At 46.2% G+C, this 23,601-nt stretch overlaps 1 protein-coding gene across 2 annotated transcripts in view; it reads right to left on the bottom strand.

Annotated features, from left to right (window-relative positions):
• Nucleotides 1-23,601, bottom strand: part of LOC140467095 (CD9 antigen-like) — an 88,987-nt gene that overhangs the window by 45,158 nt on the left and 20,228 nt on the right. For both annotated transcript variants that reach the window (XM_072563161.1, XM_072563160.1), the window contains exon 2: nt 5,409-5,511. In XM_072563161.1, the coding sequence (XP_072419262.1) occupies nt 5,409-5,511 (103 nt within the window). The remainder of the gene's footprint in view (nt 1-5,408; nt 5,512-23,601) is intronic.

The raw sequence follows: 23,601 nt of genomic DNA, 5'->3' as shown, positions 1-23,601 counted from the left end.
AGGAATCCGCCACTTCCTGCACACAAGCTATTTATAGAGAAAAATGCAGAAAACCAGGCAAACATCACCCCACCCCCATACACCATTCTTCACTCAGCCACCAACCCACCATGGCTGAGCTCAGTACAGCCTCAATCAAAACACACAAGCACACTGCAGATTCAGTTCACACTGAAAGGAGGTCAGAGATAAATAAAAGAGGGCAACAGAAAGACAGATGAAGCCTGGGCAACGTGACATAGAGACATGGTCAGGAGAAGACAGACAGTAAGGCAGACATAGGAGCTGAAGAACCATACAGGGAGATGGGAATTGGAGAAAGATACAAAGACAAAGTTAGAAGACATCGATATTCAGACAGAGATAGAAAGAGAGAGAGACAAAGAGGTGAAAAATTAATTGAGAGATAATGACAGAGAAAAAGTGATACAAAGGTTAAAATAGAGAAACAGAGTGAGTGAACGCAGCTGAAAGAAAAGACAGAATCTAGAGCGAGGGGTCACTGTTTCAAAATAAGGAGTCACCCATTTGAACCAGAGGTGAGGAGAATTTATTTCTGTCAGATTGTGGTAGGTTTTTCGATCTCATCTCAAAAAGATGGTGGAATAGAAGTTCTGGAATATATCTGAGGCAGTGGTAGATTCTTGTTAAGCAAGGAGGTGAAAGGTTATCGGGCATAGGCAGGAATGTGGCTTTGAGTTTACAAACAGATCAGCCAATAACTTATTGATTTGCAGGGCAGGTTCAAGGGAGTACTCCAGCTCCTAAGAGAATCCTAGAGAAGTAGAGAAAGAGAGGCAGATTCTGAAAATAACATGGAAACAAACAGAGACTCACCAAAAGAGAGAGATACCCACAAAGAGGGAATCAGAAAGGGAGTAATACCCACTGAGTAAGAATCAGGGAAAGTGCACCCACAGAGAGAGTCACACAGGGAGAGTGACATCCACATAAACAGACAAATAGAGAGAGAGTGACAAACACACAGGGAATCAGAGGGTGGGAATCAGAGAGTCACACACACGTACACAGGATCAGAGAGAATGATACACATACAGAGGGAATCAGAGAGAGGGACACTGTTTCATGGTTTCTCTGATTCCCTCTGTATGTGTGTCATTCTTGTGTGTGTGTGTGTGTGTGTGTGTGTGTGTGTGTGTGTGTGTGTGTGTGTGTGTGTGTGTCACTCTCTATCTCTCTTTATGGGAATTACACACACACACACATACACCAACCCCCCCACCCAACTCCCCGCCCACCCCACCCCAATAAATGTTCCTGAAAATCTGGGACTAAAAAAGAAATCCCTGCTGATCTCAGTGATGCTGCTGTTGCCACAGTCCTCAACAAAAGGAGACAAAGAGAACTGTGGGAGCTACCCAGGAATCTCCCTGTTTTCCGTCACCATGAAGATCATTGCCCAAATAACATTTGTGCTGCTAAGATTCTTGTCTCATCCTTCCAAACCTTTGATATGACTCCAAACTTGGACAACATATAGACAACACCTCAAGGCCGAAATGAAGCACCATCAACACTTTTTGAGATGGATGCTCCACATCAGTTGGGAGGACAGGTTTTTGAAGCTTTTTTGAAGCACCAGCAATGAGGCCATGATCATCCAAAACAAACTCCGCTTAGCTGCCATCTGAGTTCCAACTGCCAAAGCAAACATTCCTCACCCAGCTCAAGGAAGGCACTCAAATGAGAGGAGGACAGAGGAAATGGTTCAAAGACTCCCCGAAGGCTTCTCTCAAGTAATGCAACACAGACATCAACTCTTTCAGAAGAAGCCAACTTAGAGGAAGCTCCTGGATGAAGGGACACAATTCTTTGATTAAACCTGTCAATAGAACAGTCAATCTTCCGTAATTATACAGGCACCAATCCCCACCTCTTCCTCCACTACATTGATGACTGCATTGGCACCACCTCGTGCTCCCGCGAGGAGGTTAAGCAATTCATCAACTTCACCAACACATTCCACCCTGACCTTAAATTTACCTGGACCATCTCTGACACCTCCTTCCCCTTCCTGGACCTCTCCATCTCCATTAATGATGACCGACTTGACACTGACGTTTTTTACAAACCCACCGACTCCCACAGCTACCTGGATTACACCTCTTCCTACCCTATCTCTTGCAAAAATGCCATCCCATATTCCCAATTCCTCCGCCTCCGCCGTATCTGCTCCCAGGAGGACCAGTTCCACCACAGAACACACCAGATGGCCTCCTTCTTCAGAGACCGCAATTTCTCTTCCCACGTAGTTAAAGATGCCCTCCAACGCATCTCGTCCACATCCCGCACTCCGCCCTCAGACCCCACCCCTCCAACCGTAACAAGGACAGAACGCCCCTGGTGCTCACCTTCCACCCTACCAACCTTCGCACAAACCAAATCATCTGCCAACATTTCCACCACCTGGGATATATTTCCCTCCCCACCCCTTTCCACCTTCCCTCCATGACTACCTGGACAGGTCCACACCCCCCTACAACCCACCCTCCCATCCTGGCACCTTCCCCTTCCACCGCAGGAACTGTTCATCCTGTGCCCACACCTCCTCCCTCACCTCCATCCAAGGCCCTAAAGGAGCCTTCCACATCCATCAAAGTTTTACCTGCACATCCACCAATATCATTTATTGTATCCGTTGCTCCTCTACATTGGGGAGACTGGGTGCCTCCTAGCAGAGCGCTTTAGGAAACATCTCCGGGACACCCGCACCAATCAACCACATCGCCCCGTGGCCCAACATTTCAACTCCCCCTCCCACTCTGCCGAGGACATGGAGGTCCTGGATGTCCTTCACCACCGCTCCCTCACCACCAGACGCCTGGAGGAAGAATGCCTCATCTTCCGCCTCGGAACACTTCAATCCCAGGGCATCAATGTGGACTTCAACAGTTTCCTCTTTTCCCCACCTCACCCTAGTTCCAAACTTCCAGCTCAGCACTGTCCCCATGACTTGTCCTACCTGCCTATCTTCTTTTCCACCTATCCACTCCACCCTCCTCCCTGACCTATCACCTTCATCTCCTCCCCCACTCACCCATTGTACTCTATGCTACTCTCTCCCCACCCCCACCCTCCTCTAGCTTATCTCTCCACGCTTCAGGCTCACTGCCTTTATTCCTGGTGAAGGGCTTTTGCCCGAAACGTCGATTTTGCTGCTCCTCGGATGCTGCCTGAACTGCTGTGCTCTTCCAGCACCACTAATCCAACAAAAGGAAATACGGCAAAGGAACTGGTGAAAGGAATGCCAATGATCTCGAGATTAAAAACCAGTTCCACGTCTTGAAAACACCTGCAAAACGTGCAGTTGAATCGAACTCAGAAAAGACCCATCAGGACCCATGACCAGAGAGACAGAATTTCCAAGGTGAACACCCCATACTTGGTCGACAGTGATTGCTGACAATGGTTCGGATCTGTAGTGCAGAGGCTGGAAGTGAGTTGACTTGATTTATTATTGTCACCGGTACTGAGATGCAGTGAAAAGTATTGTTTTGTGTGCTCACCAGACAAATCACACCTTACATAAGCACATCAGGATAACAGAACAGAATACAGAATATAGTGTTATAGCTACAGAGAAGGTACAGAGAATGATCACATCTAATAAAGGAGAGGTCCATTCCTAAGTCTGATAACAGTAGGGAAGAAGCTGTTATTTTATTTTTTGTAGGTATTTTCAACATTTTGTATCTTCTGCCCACTGATCATGTTGGCTGCATTCCCAAGGCAGCAGGAAGTGTAGAAGGAGGCAATGGAGGAGAATAGGACAGCAGGAAGTGTACATGGAGGCGATGGAGGCAATGGAGGAGGATAAGAAATTGGAGCAGGAGTAAACCATTCAGACCTTCAAGCTTGCTCCACCAGTCAATGAGGTAATGGCTGATCTGATATGGATCTGAAATGATCTTTCCTGCCTGTCTACCTCAGCCTCCACAGCTCAGTGGGGGAAAATCCCCACAATTCAGGATCTTCTCAAAATCCTCCTTATCTCTGTCCACTAGTTCTGAACTCCCTACAAGGGGCCTTTCATCAACATTAACCCTGTCAATGCCCCAGAGAATCTTATATGTTTCTATAAATCACCTCTGATTCCTCAAAACCCAGAGACCAACTTACACAATCTCTCTTCATGAGCAAACTCTTCATCTCCGGGAATTAGCCAAGTGAACAGTCTGTGAGCCACTTCCGATGCAACCACTTCCACTTCAACTGGGAGTGCAAACTGTGCTTCAGTATTCTTGATGTAACTTCACCAACACCTTGAAGAGGAATAGCAAGATTTGCCTTCCGAAACAACTTGTTAATTTTGATTCATGAGTATCGGAGTTGGGAGGTCATGTTGCGGCTGTACAGGACATTGGTTAGGCCATTGTCTGGTCTCCCTGCAATAGGAAGGATGTTGTGAAACTTGAAACTGTTCAGATAACATTTACAAGGATGTTGCCAGGTTTGGGGGGGTTTGAGCTATAGGGAGAGGCTGAATAGACTGGGGCTGTTTTTCCTGCAGCATCAGAGACTGAGGGGTGAGCTTATAGAGGTTTATAAAATCACGAGAAGCATGGATAGTGTAAATAGACAAAGTCTATTCCCCAGGGTGGGGTGAGTCCAAAACTCGAGAGCATAGGTTTAAAGTGAGAGGGAAAGATTTAAAAGGGGCAACCTTTTCATACAGAGGGTGGTGTGTGTATGGAATGAGCTGCCAGAGGAAGTGGTGCAGGTTGATACAATTACAACATTTAAATGGCATCTGGATGGCTATACGAATAGAAAGAGTTGAGAGGTTATGGGCCATATGCTGGCAAATGGGACTAGATTTATTTCGGATAGCTGGTCAGCATGGAGGAGTTGGACCGAAAGGTCTGTTTCCATGCTGTACATCTTTACGACTTTATGTACAAGGACACCCAGAGCCCTCTAGACCACAACACTCTCCAGTTTCTCTCCTGTTAATGTGCTGCTTTTCCAGTCTACATACCAAACCTTACCATTTACAGATTATACTCCTGCCAAGTTTTTCACCTGCGCATAACACATCTATCATCCTTTGTTAACAGTGTCCTGCTTTCCTACCTCTCTCTAGTTATTTCCTTTATTTCCACAGGCTGTAATGGGCAGCACCTATACACCAAACTCCACCTTCAGCTCAATGTAGAATCACATCAAACCTCCCGAAATGAAAGCTGCTGTATGGAGCAGTACACTTATCACCACAGCTCTCTTCACCCATCTTGTTACTCCCTCTCTACTGCCCTCCAGCTGGATCATGCTTCGTGTCTCCGAATGCTTTACATAATGAGCAGTGTTTACAAATTGTTCAGAATGGTGTTGACACAACAATATCTGTCCCCCCCACCCCCCCCCTCCCCAAACCACACTTCACTTACCAATGTAGAAAGACGTGGGGCAATGGTCGCCACTGAATATGGTGGTGGTCTCAGAGTCAAAGCGAAGCCACAAGCCAAGCGAAAGGACTGCAGTTCCAGACAGCTGGCAATAAAAGACCATTCACAGTTAATGAAGACCAACACGACTAAACAGGAGTAAATTAACGTACAGCAACAGTAAGAGGGATTGACAGCAAAGGGAAGTGAGAGTAACGAGGAGCTAGTGTAATGGAGAGGGTAATAGGGAGTAGGAAGTGAGAGTAATGAGGAGCTAGTGTAATGGGGGTTGGAGTAACAGGGAAGGAGATTAATGAGGAGTGATAGCAATGAAGAATGAGAGTCAGAGCGATTGAGAGTAATAAGGAGTGACAGTAATAAGGAGTATGAGCAATGGGAATGACAGTAATGAGTGAGCGAGAGTAATAGGAAGTGAGAGGAGAGGAATGGGGAGTGAATAATGAGGAATGACAGTAAAGAGGGGTGACTGCAATGAGAAGAAACTGGAGTGAGGAGTGACTAAAATATTGGTGTCCTCATGGGGAATAACCTTATGGAACAGTGAATGTACTGTTGAAACTGTAACAACAAAAGCCTATTGTAATGAATGACAGTCCAGGCTAGAGCTCAACTTCCTGCTGGTGTCCTTTCAGAATCTACTCTTTGTCCCTGACCTATTTCAACATCTCATCCTAAGGACAACACTTCAGCACTGTGTAGTGGAACAACAACCTCCAGAGCAGGACAGAAACCCCATCGAACTAGACTGGACAGCACTAACTGTCCAACCACAACTGACACACACAGTTCTCATTCCACTTCTCTTTGCTCACCCTCTGCCGGAATCCTCATCGAAGATCTTGCTCCCTCGAGACTTGTCCATTCCAACACGCTCCTGACAGGTCTCACCAATCGTTCCTCAGAAGTCAAAGGAGTTGCAAAAAAGACCACCCATGTCGTAACTCGCACCAACTTCTTTTCCCCTGCTGCCTGGTGCTGACTGATCTATTTCAGCTGCTGATTAAACAATGCCTAATCTAAACATTCTCGCTCATGGGTGCAGTAATAGAGAGAGATCAGAGAGAGAATGGTGCCTCTTACGTCGGCAGGGTGGAGAGAGGTCATTGATGTTCTTCCTACAGTGCTAGGCGTTGGTCCAAACAGCTGAACTTTCACTAAACTAGGTAGCAACCACAGACCAGGCTGGCACGGTCTGGTAGAATGGACTCCACTACTTCACCAGCCTAGACATCAGGAGCTCCAGATGCAGAGCACCGATTTCCCCCATCTGTCATGGCTGGCGAAAATGTCAGGATTCGTGTTGGGGCAACTCCACATTGACAGTACCTGTCCGAGCGTACAACATCCTTGAACGATGATGCAGGGATGCTGGTTGTGAATTCGGGGTATCCGCTGATGCCAAGGAGTTCTTTTTTAGGTTGGGGACCTGTGACAGTGGGGTTCCATGGGGATCAGTGCTAGGACCATAACTATTTATGATATACACTAACGACTCGGAAGATAGAGGTTAATGTATGGTAGCTAAATTTGCAGTCTACATAAAAATAGGTGGAAAGGTAACTTGCAAGAAGCATGCAAAGTTTACAGAGAGATATTCATCAAAATCATAAAATCCCTACTGTGTGGAAACAGGCCATTTGGACCAACAAGTCCACACAGACTCTCTGAAGAGTAGCCCACCCAGACCCATTCCCCTACCCAATTACTCGACATTTACCCCAGACTAATGCACCTAACCTATGCCCCTGAACACTATGGGCAATTTAGCATGGCTAATTCATCTAACCTGCACATCTTTGGATTGTGGGAGGAAACTGGAGCACCCAGAGCAAACCCACACAGACACAAGGAGAATGTGCAAACTCCACACAGACAGTCACCCGAGGTGGAAATCAAACCCGGGTCCCTGGTGCTGTGAGGCAGGAGGAAACCCACGCAAACATGGGGAGAATGTGCAAACACCAAATAGATTAAGCAAGTGGGCAAAAAGTTGGCAAATGGAATACAATGTGGGAAAACGAAAAGTTATTTATTTTGGAAGGAAGGACAAAAGAATAAGTATTATTTAAATACAGAATAACTGCAGAAAGCTGCAACACAAAGGGACTTGAGAAACTTGTACACAGAAAGTTAGCAGACAGGTAATCAGGAAGGCAAATGGTATGTTAGATTAGATTACTTACAGTGTGGAAATAGGCCCTTCGGCCCAACAAGTCCACACCGACCTTCTGAAGAGCAATCCACCCAGACCCATTCCCCTACACCTAACACTACAGGCAATTTAGCATGGTCAATTCACCTAACCGGCATATTTTTGGACTGTGGGAGGAAACCGGAGCAAACCAGTGCAGACACGTTGAGAATGTGCAAACTCCACACAGACAATTGCCTGAGGTGGGAATTGAACCCGGGTCTGCTAACCACTGAGCCACCATGCCGCCCTAAATCCTTATTTCAAGGGGATTGGGGTATAAGAGGAGGGAGGTCTAACAGGAACTGTATAAGATGCTGGTAACATCAGAACTGGAGTACTGTCAGCAGTTTTGGCCCCCTTATTTAAGGAAAGATACAATTTCATTGGAGGCAGTTTTTCGAAGGTTCACTTTATGATCCCTAGTATGGAGGGGTTATCTTATGAGCAAAGGCTAAACTCTACTCATTGAAATTTAGAAGAATGAAAGGTGATCTCATTGCCACATATCAGATTTTGAAGGGGCATCTTTTTAAATGCTGAGACAATGCTTCCCCCATGGGAGAGTCTAGGACCAGAGGGCATAGTCTCAGAATAAAGGGGCACCAACTTAGGACTGAGATGGGGTGGAATTTCTTCTCTCAGAGGGTTGAGAGGCTTTGGCCACTTGTCACAAAAGGTGGATGGGAGCTGGGCGCAGCAGACCCATCATGGATTATGAAATATTTGTTGATCGTGATGCTAAAATCTGGATCACATTGTGGGGAAGGAGACTCTATGCGATGTACGAGACAATGACAAGATGCAGGTCTCCAGTGGCACTGGGGACTGACTTTGAGATGGTGTTCAGGTTGGGGTGTAGCCGAGGACAGGTAAACTGTGCGACCTGGACGTTATGTTATGAGTAGGGTGAGAGAATGGGTTGTATATGAAGCAGTGTCTCCCATGCCAGCCCAGTGCAGTGGGCAGCGTGGCTCGTTCTCTGCTTTGTTCCTGTCTCCCCTGAAGAAGGGCTCATGGCCGAAACGTCAATTCTCCTGCTCCTTGGATGCTGCCTGACCTGCTGCGCTTTTCCAGCAACACATTTTCAGTTCAAGGGGCCCTAGCCTAGCAAAACTAGGGTCAACAGAAATAAGGGATAAATGCTCTGTTGGTTGGTGTCAGACTGGCACATCGGAAGATGGTTGTGGTTGTTGGCTGTCAGTCATCTCAACTCCTGGACATGTCTGCAGGAGTTCCTCGGGGTAGATATTTTCTAGTCAACATGTTTAAAAATGAGATAGCTAGACTTCAAGGTCTATATGTGCCTGTGAAGGTGAAGGGTAAGGTTAGCAGCATGAGGGAACCCTGGATGACCAGAGATATTGAGACTTTGACCAGAAAAAAGGAGGGGTATGGCTCAGGTATACAGGCAGCTGGGATCAAGGGAATCCCTGGAAGTGTATAGGGAATACAGGAGTTCACTGAAGAAGGAAATCAGAAAGGTGAGAAGATAGCCTTGGCTGTGAAGATTAGGGTGAATCCAAAGAGGTACTAACGCTGAAGAAATTTACAAAAATGTTGCCTGGACTCTATGATCTGAGTTAGAGGGAGAGGTTGGACAAGCTAGGACTTTTTTCTTTAGAATGTAGAAGACTGAGGGGGATCTTATCGAAGTGTATAAGATCATGAGAGGCATGGAGAGGGTGAATGCACTCAGTCTTTTTCCCAGGGTTGGGGAATTGAGGACGAGAGGGCCTCGGTTTAAGGGGAAGAGGGGAAAGAATAAAAGGGAACCTGAGGGGCAACTTTTTAACATAGAGGGTTGTACGCATATGGAATAAGCTGCCAGCAGAAGTGGTTGAGGTGGGTACATTAACAACATTTAAAAGGTATTTGAACAAATACATGGATAGGAAAGGATTAGAAGGATATGGGCCAAGTGCAGGGAAATGGGGTTAGCATGAATGGACATTTTGGTCGGCATGGACCAGTTTGGGCCAAAGGGCCTGTCTCTGTGCTGTAGGACTCTATGAATAAACACCAAGGGAACAGATGGGACTTGAACCTGGGTCTCCTGGCTCAGATGTATGGACACTACCATTGCACCAGAATCATGTCCTAGGCCAAACCATCTTCATCACTGACCTTCCCCTCACCATAAGGTCAGAAGTGGGGATGTTCACTGACAACTGCACAACGTTCAGCACCATTCGTGACTTCTCAGATACTGAAGCAGTCCATGATCAAATACAGCAAGACCTGCCACTCACCACGTGGAACATGTTGGGACCCAACCTCAATCTGGATTTTGTCAGTGAACAGAAATTGGAAGACTTCTTACATCTTGCAGATCATGGAAGCTATATATGCTGGTTTTCAAAGAGCCTGAAGGCAGAAAGCAGTCAGCCGAATTAGCTTAGAAGGCTATGGGATATCTCCTGGCAAAAAAAACATGGAGTTGTTGCAAAATTTTGGGATTGTCCTGGGAAAAATAAATGAAACTTCAAGATTTTATAAGTTACAGTGACATTGTGGTGTACTGGGATTGTCACTAGACTAGTAATAAAGAGAAGATAGTAAGGTCTGCAGGCGCTGGAGAGTCAGAGTTGGTAAAGTGTAGCACTGGAAAAGGCACAGCAGGTCAGGCAGCATCAGAGAAGCAAGAGAGCTAACATTTTAGGCATAACCCTTCATCAGGACTGGGGAGGGGAAAGGGGGGGTGCTGACAAATAAATAGGGGGAGGGGCTGGTGCTAGAGGAATGGTAGGCGGGATGGTGATAGGTGGGCGGAGGTAGGAGATGATTGTAATAGGTCGGCCGGTGGCAAGTGTGGAGCAGATAGGTGAGAAGGAAGATGGACAGGTGGGTCAGGTCAAGAGGGCGGTACCATGTTGGATCTGGGATGGGGTGGGGGTTGGGGAGATTTGAAAGAGCTTCAGGGCAGAGAAGATGAGCAGGCATTGCAATTGGAGAGAGAGTCCGCCACGACCACCACTTCCACCAATGCCGTCAACCACTCTGGCTCCATGGACACTGCTGGTCACATGACTGTCAACATCACCGCCAATCATATGATTGTCTCCGGAGTGGTAGTGTGCATGAGATCAGTCTCCACCCCCACTGCCAACTCCAGCTCAGCACTCACTCCATCTCCAAGCCCTGCTGGGTATTTACCATCACCCCCCTGACCTCCCCCTCACTGCTAGGATGTGCGATTCCACTCCAGGACACCCCAGGCCGAAGGGCCTGTTTCCACACTGTAATCTAATCTAATCTAATCAAAAAAATGTCCTCCTACTTCAAGGACAATAAATTCCTCTCCTCTGTGATCAACAATGCCCCTCAATCACAACTTCTCCATTTCCTGCACCTCCGCCCTCAAACCCCACACACCCAGCCACAAGGAATGAATCTGCCTGGTCCTCACATTCCACCCCATTTAATCTCCAAATCCAGGGCATTATTATCTGCCATTTTCACCATCTACAGTCAGACCCCAACACCAAAACCATCCATATTCTCATCACCAAAACCATCCATAATCTCATCACCTCAGGTGATCTCCCATCCAATCTCATAGTTCCCCAACCCTGTATCCCCTAGTTCTACCTCTTACCCAAAATCCACAAACCTGACTGCCACCAACACCTTCCGGTGGCCATCCATTTTAACTCTCCCTCCCACTCGTCCACCTTGAGGGGATAGTAGCAGGAGGTGTCAGCGAGTTGGTGTCTGGCCTCTGCGATGTCGTCCACCTAGTTCACTAACATCCTTTTGGTGAATGAAATCAGCTGTTTTCATTGTACAGAACCATACATTGAACTCCAGACCCACAGCACAGTGCTGGAAAACAACTCTCTTCTCGGGTCCTTAGGGATTTGCTATAAAGCTGGATCAGCTAGAAAAAGCCCATATCCAATGAAAGAATTATCTTTAAAAGGTAGTGGTACTTACTTTGCTTAATTACTCTTTATATAAAGTTTGTTTTTGTTACAAAACCTGAAATCATGTGCTGCAATTTCAATTAATTGCTTGGTTTCTTCTTTAAACTTTAACAATCTACAATGAGACCACAACAATGGAGTTCTCAGTTGTCCATTCTAATGTTGTCTCCAGCCCAACTGCAGAGCTCAGTGGTTTTCAAAGTGTGAACCAGGATGAATTATCTAACTAGGCTGTGATTGTCCAGCATTTCTAGCTTTGTTTTTTTACCCTTAGCTCTATAGATTCTTTGCTTTGAAGGAAGTGACATCACTGATGTTCCACATGCCAAATTTCCTGAGGCTCACCTTTTAGAAATCTTCCTCCTATTCACAGCCCACCTTGTGGGCAATGTCTATGTTTGAGTTGTGATGCATTGCTGCTTTAGGGATGTTATTGACTGTTACCTGTACTACATGAGCACTCCATCTGAGCTGGGATGAAATGTTCAGTGCTTCAATTTTAGATGTTGCTGTTCTTTAAAGTATCTCCATTTTGGTCACTTTATCCTCCTGTTTGGTGATCTCCCGTGATGTTCTGAATGCTTCTCATTTGGAACCAGGTTAGTTGCCTAACAATGCGTCATTGTCTCACAGGAATGTAAGAGGTCTAGGTGTCACAGAAACATGGAATCCCTACAGAGTAGAAACACGCCATTCGGCCTGACAACCCCACACTGACCCTCTGAAGAGTAACCCACCCAGAACCACTCCTTACCCTAATATTCCACATTTACTCCTGACTCATGCACCTAACCTACACTTCCTGAACATGCACCATTTTATACACGGCAAGGTTTGTTGTTAGAGGGAGAGGGAGGGAATCGAGCCCAGACAGAAGGGAGAGGGAGAGGGAGAGGGAGAGGGAGAGGGAGAGGGAGGGAATTGAGTTCAGTTGGAGAGGGAGACGGAGAGGCAGAGGGAAAGGGAGAGGGAGAGGGAGAGGGAGGGAATTGAGTTCAGTTGGAGAGGGAGACGGAGAGGCAGAGGGAAAGGGAGAGGGAGAGGGAGAGGGAGGGAATTGAGCTCAGTTGGAGACGGAGAGGGAGGGGGAGAGGGAGCGGATCAAGTTCAGTCGGAGAGGGAGAGGGAGAGAATCAAGCTCATTCAGGAGGGAGAGGGAAAGGGAGGGAATCGAGCCCAGTCGGAAAGGGAGAGGGAGAGGGAGAGGGAGGGAATCAAGTTCAGTCGAAGAGAGAGAGGGAGCGGATTGAGCTCAGTCGAAGAGGGAGGGAGTAAGTGCAGAGTAAGTGGAACCTTCTGTGAACCCAGAGGCAGAGCTCCTGAGGTGATAACTGAGTTTGAAAGGTGCTCAGAGCAAGACGTTTGGCTGCTTAGGGACCAGGAGACTAGTACCGGGAGGAGGATAGAGTGTCATGTGTTTACTTTTCTGGTTTGTAGTTTATCAGGAATATGGAGAGCACGAACGGGAAATCTGCTTCAGTGAGTAGTGGGTAGGGTTGAGTAATGTTATTGTTGTAGTTGCTAAGGTTCACTCACCGCTGTGGAATGCTCCTTCTGCAATATGCAGGAAAACAAGGATACTTCCAATCACTACGGCGACCATGTATACAACAAGTACGTTCAGCTGCAGCTCCTGACTGACTGCATGGGGCTGCTGATGGACTGGTGAGGCTGAGGACCTCATAGGCAGCACATATAGTGAGCTGCTCACAACACAAGGAAGGACTACACAGACTCAAAAAGCACTGGTTGACCACCAGGAGCCCCCTGTGGCCATTGCCCTCAGAAACAGATAGATCATGTTCGATACCGCTGGGGGGAGATGGCTAATCAGGGGAAAGCAGCACCTGCCAAATCACTGGCACCACGGAGAGGAAAAGGAGTAGGGGAGCTTTAGTGATCGGGGACTCAATTGTACGGGGAACTGGGCAGCAAATAAGCCTCTCAAATGATATATTGTCTCCCTGGTGCCAGGAGAAAGTGAGGACTGCAGATGCTGGAGATCAGAGCTGAAAATGTGCTGCTGGAAAGCACGGTGCCAGGATCAGGAATGTCTCAGGGGAGCTGCAGGACGTTTTGAAGGGGGGAGGGTGAACAGCCTTCCCCTTCAGTACCAACAACATGGGTTTAAAAAAAAGAAATGAGGTCCTACAACAGGGAATTTAGATCATTCGTTAGTAGATTAAAGAGCGAGATTACTAAATTTGTCATGTCTGGATTACTTCCAATGTTCCGTGCTATCGTGTAGAGGTCAGATAAATGTGAGCCTAAAGGGGAATGCTGAAGAGGGAGGGCTTTGGACTTTTGAATCACTGGGGCCATTCATAGAATCCCGACAGTGCAGATAAAGGCCTTTCAGCCCATTGAGTCTGCACTGACCTTACAAAGACCCTACCCAGACTAAACTCCACCCCTCCCAAACCTATCCACACAACCCTGCATTTGTCATGGCTAAATCACCTAGCCTGCACATCCCTGAACACTATTATTGGCAATTTAGCATAGCCAATTCACCTAAGCTGTACAGCGTTGGACTGTGGGAGGAAACCCATGCAGACACAGGGAGAATGTGCAAACTCCACACAGACAGTCACCCGAGGGCGAAATCGAACCTGGGTCCTTGGCATTGTGCTACCACTGTGGCATTATACCACCCACTGACCCGAGAAACCTGTACAAGCTGGATATGTTGCTCCTGAACCAGAACAGGATAGTATCTTAGCTGGGAGGTGTGCTCATGTGCATGGGGAGATGGGGCACAGAGTAATTGGAAAGAATCAAACAAGGTCCAATGAGATATTGAAGGAATGTTAAGACAGTCTGGTAGGGAGTAGAGCCACGGGCAGGATAAGCAGAATTGGAGATCTGGAAGGCTAGCTTGTATTTATTTTAATACAAGACCTGACTGGTAAGGCAGATGAATTTAAAATGTTCATCAGCATTTGGGAATGCGATATTGTTGCATGGTTGAAGTAAGGGCAGGACTGACAGCTTAACAAGTTTCAGGCATGGTAGGGGGATATATAAGAGAGGTGGGGCATTGCACTATCGACAAAATAAACTATCATTGCAAATGAGGTCGAGCTTAGAAATAAAAATGCGGTGATTACTTTGCTGCGATTACACAACAGGCCTCCCAATAGTTGGAGGGAGATAGAACAGGAGATATGGAGGCAAATCACAGAGATGTGTGAAAGAAACAGGGAATTTCAACTTTGCTCACATTAACTGAGAACACCTTAGTTTGAAAAGATTGGATGTGATAGAATTTTTAAAGTGCATTCAGGTGGGTTTTTTATGCTGGTACATGGATGGTCCTACAAGGGATGGGGCAGTGCTAGACCTAGTCCTAGGAAATTAAGCCAGTTGAATGTTGAAGTGTCAGTGGGTGAGCATTTTGGGATGGTGACTGTAACTTTAAATTTCAAACTCATTAAAGAAAAGGATAAGGAAAATGGTTCTAAGCCAGGGTTTAGAATATTGAAGCAGAGAAATGCTGTTACAACTTTACAAAACATTGGTTAGACCATAAACGGTATACCATTTGCAGTGCTGGTCGTCACACTATTAGAAGAACAGGATTGCGCTGGAGAGGATGCAGAGGAGATTCACCAGGATGTTGCCTGGGCTGAAATGTCTCAGTTATGAGGAGGGACTGGGTTTGTTTTCCCTGCAACAGTGGAGGCTGAACGGGACCTGATTGAGGTATAAAAAATTACGAGACATAGACAAAGTAGATCATGAGAATCTTTTCCCCAGACAGACCGGACAGCATATGTTTAAGGAGAGGAACAAGTGGTTTAGAGGCAATCTGAGGAAACATTTTTTCGCCCAAACGGTGGTAGAAAAATGAAACGTGCTGCCTGAGATTGGTGGTCTCTGGATGAGCACTTAAACTGTGAGGGTATAGTAAGCTATAGACCAAGTGCTAGTAAATGGGCTTAGTGCAGTTTCGTGTTTGTTGATTGGTGTAAATGTGATGGGCTGATGGGCCTGTTTCTCAATGAATTCTGTTGCGTGCCTTTGCACACATTGCTGGAGCTAATGTTTCTGAAAGAAGTGGTTATCAACAACAAACACAGAGAATGATGGAGTAACTCAGCAAAGTCTGGCAACATCTGTGGACAGAAAAACCAGGTAACATTTTGAGTCTGGTATGACTCTACTTTGAAAACTAAAGAAGTTATTGACAGTGTTCAGTGTTGTGTTAAGCACTTCCCAACCCCAGGGAAAAGACTTTGCCAATTTACCCCATCCATGCCCTTCATAATTTTGTAAACCTCTAAAAGGTCACCCCTCAGCCTCCGACGCTCCAGGGAAAACAGCCCCAGCCTGTTCAGCCTCTCCCTATAGTTCAAATCCTCCAACCCTGGCAACGTCCTTGTAAATCTTTTCTGAATCCTTTCAAGTTTCACAACATCTTTCCGATAGGAAGGAGACCAGAATTGCACGCAATATTCCAACAGTGGCCTAACCAATGTCTTGTACAGCCGCAACATGACCTCCCAACTCCGTTACTCAATACTCTGACCAATAAAGGAAAGCATGCCAAACACCTTCTTCACTATCCTATCTACCTGCGACTCCACTTTCAAGGAGCTATAAACCTGCACTCCAAGGTCTCTTTGTTCAGTAACATTCCCTAGGACCTTACCATTAAGTGTATAAGTCCTGCTAAGATTTGCTTTCCCAAAATGCAGCACTCACATTTATCTGAATTAAACTCCATCTGCCACTACTCAGCCCATTGGCCCATCTGGTCCAGATCCTGTTGTAATCTGAGGTAACCCTCTTCACTGTCCACTACACCTCCAATTTGGATGTCATCTGCAAACTTACTAACTCTACCTCTTATGCTCACATCCAAACCATTTATGTAAATGACAAAAAGTCGAGGACCCAGCACCGATCCTTGAGGCACTCCACTGGTCACAGGCCTCCAGTCTGAAAAACAACCCTCCACCACCACCCTCTGTCTTCTAGTTTCACTCCTTTCCTGATGGTTAACCCAAAATCCTCAGCTGCTTCTGAAAAACAATCCACGATCCTTTGAAAGACCTCTTCAGAATGCTGCTGGAGGGACTGGTCATGAGCAAACAGTAACTTACACTGTCATCACCGATAGCAGATGCTCATTTCAGTATCATGATTTGGAGATGCTGGTGTTGGACTGGGGTGTACAAAGTTAAAAATCACTCAACACCAGGTTATAGTCCAACAGGTTTATTTGGAAGCACTAGCTCTCGGAGCACCGTTGCTTCATCAGGTAGCTAGTGAGGAAGAATCATAAGTCGCAGACTTTATAGCACATAGTGTCATGCAACTGATATATATTGAACAAATCTAGATTGCTGTTAAGTCTTTCAACTTTTAGAATGGGTTGCAGGTTTCAGTTCATTAATATGTAAATCCCAGAACTTTTTTCAAGAAGAACAAAGAACAAAGACAATTTACAGCCCAGGAACAGGCCCTTCGGCCCTCCAAGCCTGAGCCGATTCAAATCCACTGTCTAAACCTATCACCCATTTCCTAAGCATCTGCATCCCTCTGCTCCCTACCTACTCATGTATCTGTCCAGATGCATCTTAAATGAATCTACCGTGCCTGCCTCTACCACCTCTGCTGGCAACGCATTCCAGGCGCCTACCACCCTCTGTGTAAAGGACTTGCCACATGTATCCCCCTTAAACCTTTCACCTCTCACCTTGTAAGCGTGACCTTTCATTATTGAATCCCTCACCCTGGGAAAAAGCTTATCTCTATCTACCCTGTCTATACCCTTCATAATTTTGTAGAACTCAATCAGGTCCCCCCTCAATCTCCTTTTTTCTTCTGAAAACAATGCTAATCTACTCAACCTCTCTTCATAGCTAGCACCCTCCATATCAGGCAACATCCTCGTAAACCTTCTCTGCACCCTCTCCAAAGCGTCCACATCCTTTTGGTAATGCGGCGCCCAGAACTGTACACAGTATTCTAAATGCGGCCAAACCAATGTCTTGCACAATTTTACCATGACCTTCCAGCTCTTATTCTCAATACCCCGTCCAATGAAGGCAAGCATACCATATGCCTTCTTGACCACTCTATCCACCTGTGCAGCCACTTTCAGGGTACAATGGGCCTGAACTCCCAGATCTCTCTACTCATCAACTTTTTCCAAGGTTCTTCTGTTTACTGTATAATTCGGTCTAGAATTAAACTTCCCAAAATGCATCACCTCACATTTGCCTGGATTGAACTCCATCTGCCACTTCTCTGCCCAACTCTCCAATCTATATTCTTTGACAGTCCCCTATGCGTTCTGCTACTCCACCAATCTTTGTGTCATCTGCAAACTTGCTGATCATACCAACAGTGCCCTCTTCCAGATCATTTATGTATATCACAAACAACAGTGGCCCCAGCACTGATCCCTGTGGAACACTACTGGTCACCTTTCTCCATTTCGAGAAATTCCCTTCAACTACTACTCTGTCTCCTGTCGCTCAACCAGTTCTTTATCCACCTAGCTAGAACATCTTGCACACCATGTGATTTCACTTTCTCCATTAGCTTACCATCGGGAACCATATCAAATGCCTGACTGTCCTGCAAACTGTCCTTTTTGGACAAAACAGAATGTATCTGCAAATACAAAGTCAACCCATGTGTGTGCATGTAAGGGAGAGACTGTGTGTGTGTGTGTGTGAGTGAGAGAGAGAGACAGACAGAAAGAGGGTGAGTGCATGCTTGGTAGTGTGTGCATGAGTGTGACGGAGTATCAGCCTGTGAGAGCATGTGCGCGTGGGTGTGAGTGTGAGAGTGTGGAGTGTGTGTGTGTGTCTGAGAGACAGCATGTGTATGATAGAGGGTCTGTGTGAGTGTGTGATTACGTAAGGGTGTTTGTGTGTGAATATGAATAGTGTAGTGGGATCATCCGTAGTGTGACATGAAACTATGTCCAGGTTAAGGCCTTCCCCATGGGTATCAAACTTGGCTATCAGCCTCTGTTTGGCCACTCTGCGTTATTGCATATCCCAAAGTCTGCCTTGGAGAGGTTCATGTCACACTACACTATATATTTTCTCTCTCACACATACACATACACTTTTACACTCTCCCTCACATGTATGCACACTTGTAAATCTATGGGGTGAATTTGTATTTGCAAAATTGTATTTGCAGATACATTCTATTTTGTTCAAAAAGCACACAATCTGCATGCAGGCAATGCAGGCAGTCCATGTGGCATTTTATAAACTCCTACTTTAGAAATAGAACCAGCCTGACTCAAGATTGAATACAGACAGTCTCTAACCTCACACTTTGAATACATTGTCTGAGCTTAAATGTCACTTTCTTTTATAATTTGGAGGTGCCAGTGTTGGACTGGGTGTCCAAAATTAAAACTCACACAACAACAGGACCATAACTTTTTTTTAATAAAACCACAAGTTATCTCAGGAACGTGACTTGAAAGACATTCTGGGATTTACATGTTAATTAATCGAAACCTACAATCCATTCTAGAAGATGAAAGACTTAACAGCAAATCTAGTTTTGTTCAATATATCGTATCAGTTGCATGACACTATGATCTTGTGCTATAAAGCCTGTGTCCCATGAACCTGCCCCATTAGCTCCCCGACAAAGGAGCAGCACTCTGAAAGCTAATACTTCCAAATAAGTCTGTTGGACTATAACCTGATGCTGTGTGATTATAATCTTATTTCAGTTTCAGTTTGCAGTGATTTACTGTCTGCTGTGTATCCCTCTTCCAACTTTACCAAATTCCCAAGGAAACCTGACAGCAGACAGTATACTGAGGAGCACGACACACCCCTGTCTCACACCAATTTGTGACGTCAGCGTATTCACCACAATCAGTGAATCTGACCATTGTTCCAGTGTGAAATTAAAACTCCACCAAGCCTGACTGACCTCCCCACAAGGCAACGCCACTTCCCAAGTCAAAGGCTTCATCAGTTCAAAGGCACAGCTGCAGAGTCCCACTGTCGCAGCATTCTTCTCATAGTTGGCCAAAGCTGAAGATTACGTTCGAAGCATTTTTCACTGAATTCACTTGATGCTTTCTGACAGTGGCTAAGAGTCCTTACAGTAGAAGGACTCTTGGCAAACTGTTTGTTGATCCTGCATTCTGTGTTGTAATTGTGTGAGTTTAATGTAAAGCTACAATTCCCCCAAGTTTGTATATTTCTCCGGAGATCCACTCAGAGCCTGGAGCATCCTTGGATCTGGTGGCATTTTCAACATTCACAAAGAAGGCTTGCTAGCCACGTTTTCAGACTGGGTGCTTGTCTATTACTGGCCCAGTTATGGTCAATTGGGGTGAAATATTTACTGTCATCAATTCCTGGTGAGAGGTTGGTTAACATTGCAGGAGTCTTTTGATGCAGAAAATCCACCCTTTTGTTTAAACACCATCAACATCGTGGTCAAGGCTTTACCTCAGCCATGAGACTGATGGAGAAAAACAATCATGTGATCTTACATCACTTTCCAATGATGATGTAAACCATATTATTTTCATATTCTCATTAATCCTTAACAAGGCATATCCTGAAGGTGCTGAGCTCCATGTTGTAAGGGCGTATTTCCCCCACCAGGGTGGCACGGTGGCACAGTGGTTAGCATTGCTGCCCCACAGCGCCAGAGACCCGGGTTCAATTCCCACCTCAGGCGACTGACTGTGTGGAGTTTGCACATACTCCCAGTGTCTGTGTGGGTTTCCTCCGGGTGCTCCAGTTTCCTCCCACAAAAATGTGCAAGTTAGGTGAATTGGCCATGCTAAATTGCCCATAGTGTTAGATGTAGGGGAATGGGTCTGGGTGGGTTGCGGGTCAGTGTGGACTTGTTGGGCCGAAGGGCCTGTTTCCACACCGACTAATCTAAACACTGAGAAGCAGTGGATATTTGACTGAAATGAGGAAGCAACACTGTTTTCAGGGCATCAGAGAAACTCCTCATTAGCACAGATGGACCCGAAGCTCTCCAGCGTATTTCAACTCCCTTGTGTCTTGCACCATCTACTGCCACCATGACATAATCCTTTCATCCTCAGGCAATGATTTCTTGTGAACAGATAGAACTTTCTTACCCAGTCTTGCTACATCTCCCATTCTCTGCACTCTGCACTGAGTTGACGAGGAGCTCCTACATCCAAAGGGATGTGAATCTGTGGAATTCCCTGTCCAGTGAAGCAATTGAGGCCACCTCATTGAATGTTTTCATGGCAAACAGATTTTTTAACAGTAAAGGAATTAACAGTTATGGTGAGTGGCTGGATAAGTGGAGCTGAGTCCACAAAAAGGCCAGCCATGATCTTATCGAATGGCAGAGCAGGCTTGATGGGCGAGATGGCCTACTCCTGCTCCTCGTTCTTATGTTCTTATGCTCCTTGATTTGATCTCGGTTTTCATCAAGATAATCTCACCAGTGCCTTTCCTATATTTGTAGTGCATTCTGCAGTAGCTTTGACAATTTGTCGACTAGCTACTTCAAAGTTATCACTTATATTTCCTTCAGGGGACTGGTGTTTTCCAACACTGAACCTAAAAACCTTGTAGCTCTCACAAAGCCAATCTCTGCATGCACAGCTCACAGCAATGCCTGTCCTCGCTTATGCAGCTCTTGGCGACGCCAAGCCCTGCGCACTCTGCTCTTGGCGACGCCAAGCCCTGCGCACTCTGCTCTTGGCGACGCCAAGCCCTGCGCACTCTGCTCTTGGCGACGCCAAGCCCTGCGCACTCTGCTCTTGGCGACGCCAAGCCCTGCGCACTCTGCTCTTGGCGACGCCAAGCCCTGCGCACTCTGCTCTTGGCGACGCCAAGCCCTGCGCACTCTGCTCTTGGCGACGCCAAGCCCTGCGCACTCTGCTCTTGGCAATACCAATCCCTGCGCACTCAGCTCTTGGCAATGCCAGTCTCTGTGGATGCAGCTCTCATGGGGCTCTGGTGCAGAATGCTACTCTTGTGAATGAGTTTGTATACTTTATTTTGCAACATCGAGGGTTCTGCAGAACACTCTCCTCCTCTTGGTTATATTGCTCTATAGGATGGTGATGGAGTCATTCTGATGCCAATTACGGATGCAACCAGGTTTTTTTTTAATTTTGCCTTTTGTCAAAAGATGTTGCCGAGATTGAAATCTTCAAGTAAGTGCAAAGACTCAGGAGTAGCAAGTTCCCACGATTTCTGCTGAAAGGCTTATGCCTGAAATGTCGATCCTCCTGATCCTTGGATGCTGACTGACCTGCGGTGCTTTTCCAGTGCCACACTTTCCAATGATGACAACAGTGAAGAATGTTGTGAAACTTGAAAGGGTTCAGAAAAGATTTACAAGAATGTTGCCAAGGTTGCAGGTTCTGAGCTACAGGGAGAGGCTCAATAGGCTGCAGCCATTTTCACTAGAGCATTAGATGCTGAGAGGTGACCTTATAGATGTTTATAAAATCATGAGGGCATAGAAAGGGCAAATAGTCAAGGTCTTTTCCACAGGGTAGGGAAGTCCAAACCTAGAGGGCGTAGATTTGAGAGGGGAAAGATTTAAAAGGGACTTAAGGGCAACATTTTCACACAGAGGGTTGTGCTTGTATGGAATGAGCTGCCAGAGGAAGTGGAGGAGGATGGTACAATTACAACATTTAAAAGGCATCTGGAATATGAACATGAATAGGAAGGGTTTGGAGGAATATGGGCCAAATGCTGGCAAATGGGACTAGGCATACTGGCTCAGTGGTTAGCACTACTGCCTCACAGCACCAGGGTTCCAGGTTCGATTCTGTCTGTGGAGTTTGCACATTCTCCTTGTGTCTGCGTGGGTTTCCTCCGGGTGCTCTGGTTTCCTCCCATAGTCCAAAGATGTGCAGGTCAGGTGAATAGGCCATGCTAAATTGCCCATAATATTAGGTGCATTAGTCAGAGGGGAATGTGTCTAGGTGGGTTCCTCTTCAGAGGGTCAGTGTGGACCTTTTGGGCCGAAGGGTCTGTTTCCACACTGAAGGGAATCTATAACATCTGGTCAGTATGGCTAAGTTGGACCGAAGGGTCTGTTTCCATGCTGTATAATTCAGCAGGTCTATAACAAGAATCAAAAGGAACCCCGTCTTCATGATAAACTCTACAAGGGCTAACATGTAGGGAAAACCAGGTGACTCACTCAAAAAACTGTGTCACCAATCACCACACTCTTGTCCTCCTGGTTCTCATACAATTTCTTCTTAACATCTCAGTCATTGTTGGACCAAATGCATGAACAATTGTCACAGACTCTTCTGTTCTCAAGAGGTGGCTGTAGGGTCATCAGCCGACCACACATGTGCCTAGGAAAAGGCCAGTCTGCAATGTCAGGCTTGAGCGAAGCCGGGGTCCAGAGTGTGGTGCTGGAAAAGCACAGCAGGTCAGGCAGCATCTGAGGAGCAGGAGAATCGATGTTTCGGGCATAAGCCCTTCATCACAAATCAATCCTGATGAAGGGTTTATGCCTGAAATATCGATTCTCCTGTTCCTTTGATACTGCCTGACCTGCTGTGCTTTTCCAGCACTACACTCTGGACTCTGAGCTCCAGTATCTGCAGGCCTCACTTTCTCCAACTTGAGCAAAGTCGGGACCTGCTTCTCGGCTCTCTTTTTTTTTACTTTTCTACCCAGACAAACGTACAGGAAGTCCCTGGGTTGCCAGAGGATTGTGTTCTTCAGTCCATTTGCAAGTTGGTTTGTACACAAATCAGATCACAATACACGACAATATAAAGTAACTGATCATAAGTACAAGAAATGCTTGTATGTTTCATCTTTGAAATTACACCATTGTTTGGGATCATGTTTGTCAGTATGAGCATTTGTAAGTCAGATGTTCATAAACCAGGGAGTCCCTGGAAAACTCTCTGAGCGGTCTATCCTCTGGATAGCTGGATTCCACAGATTTAGTTGAGGGAACTAAACATAATGTCTCCAAGTTTGCAGATGACACAAAACTTGTTGAGTGAGCGAACTGTGAGAATGCAGCAGAGATGATTCAGTGTGATTTGGACAGGTTGAGTGAGTGGGCAAGTGCA

This window comes from Chiloscyllium punctatum, chromosome 45 (assembly GCF_047496795.1).
Source record: "Chiloscyllium punctatum isolate Juve2018m chromosome 45, sChiPun1.3, whole genome shotgun sequence".
NCBI classification, from domain to species: domain Eukaryota; kingdom Metazoa; phylum Chordata; class Chondrichthyes; order Orectolobiformes; family Hemiscylliidae; genus Chiloscyllium; species Chiloscyllium punctatum.
Note: the sequence above shows the minus strand (reverse complement) of the source record. Positions and strands in the feature narration are given on the sequence as shown.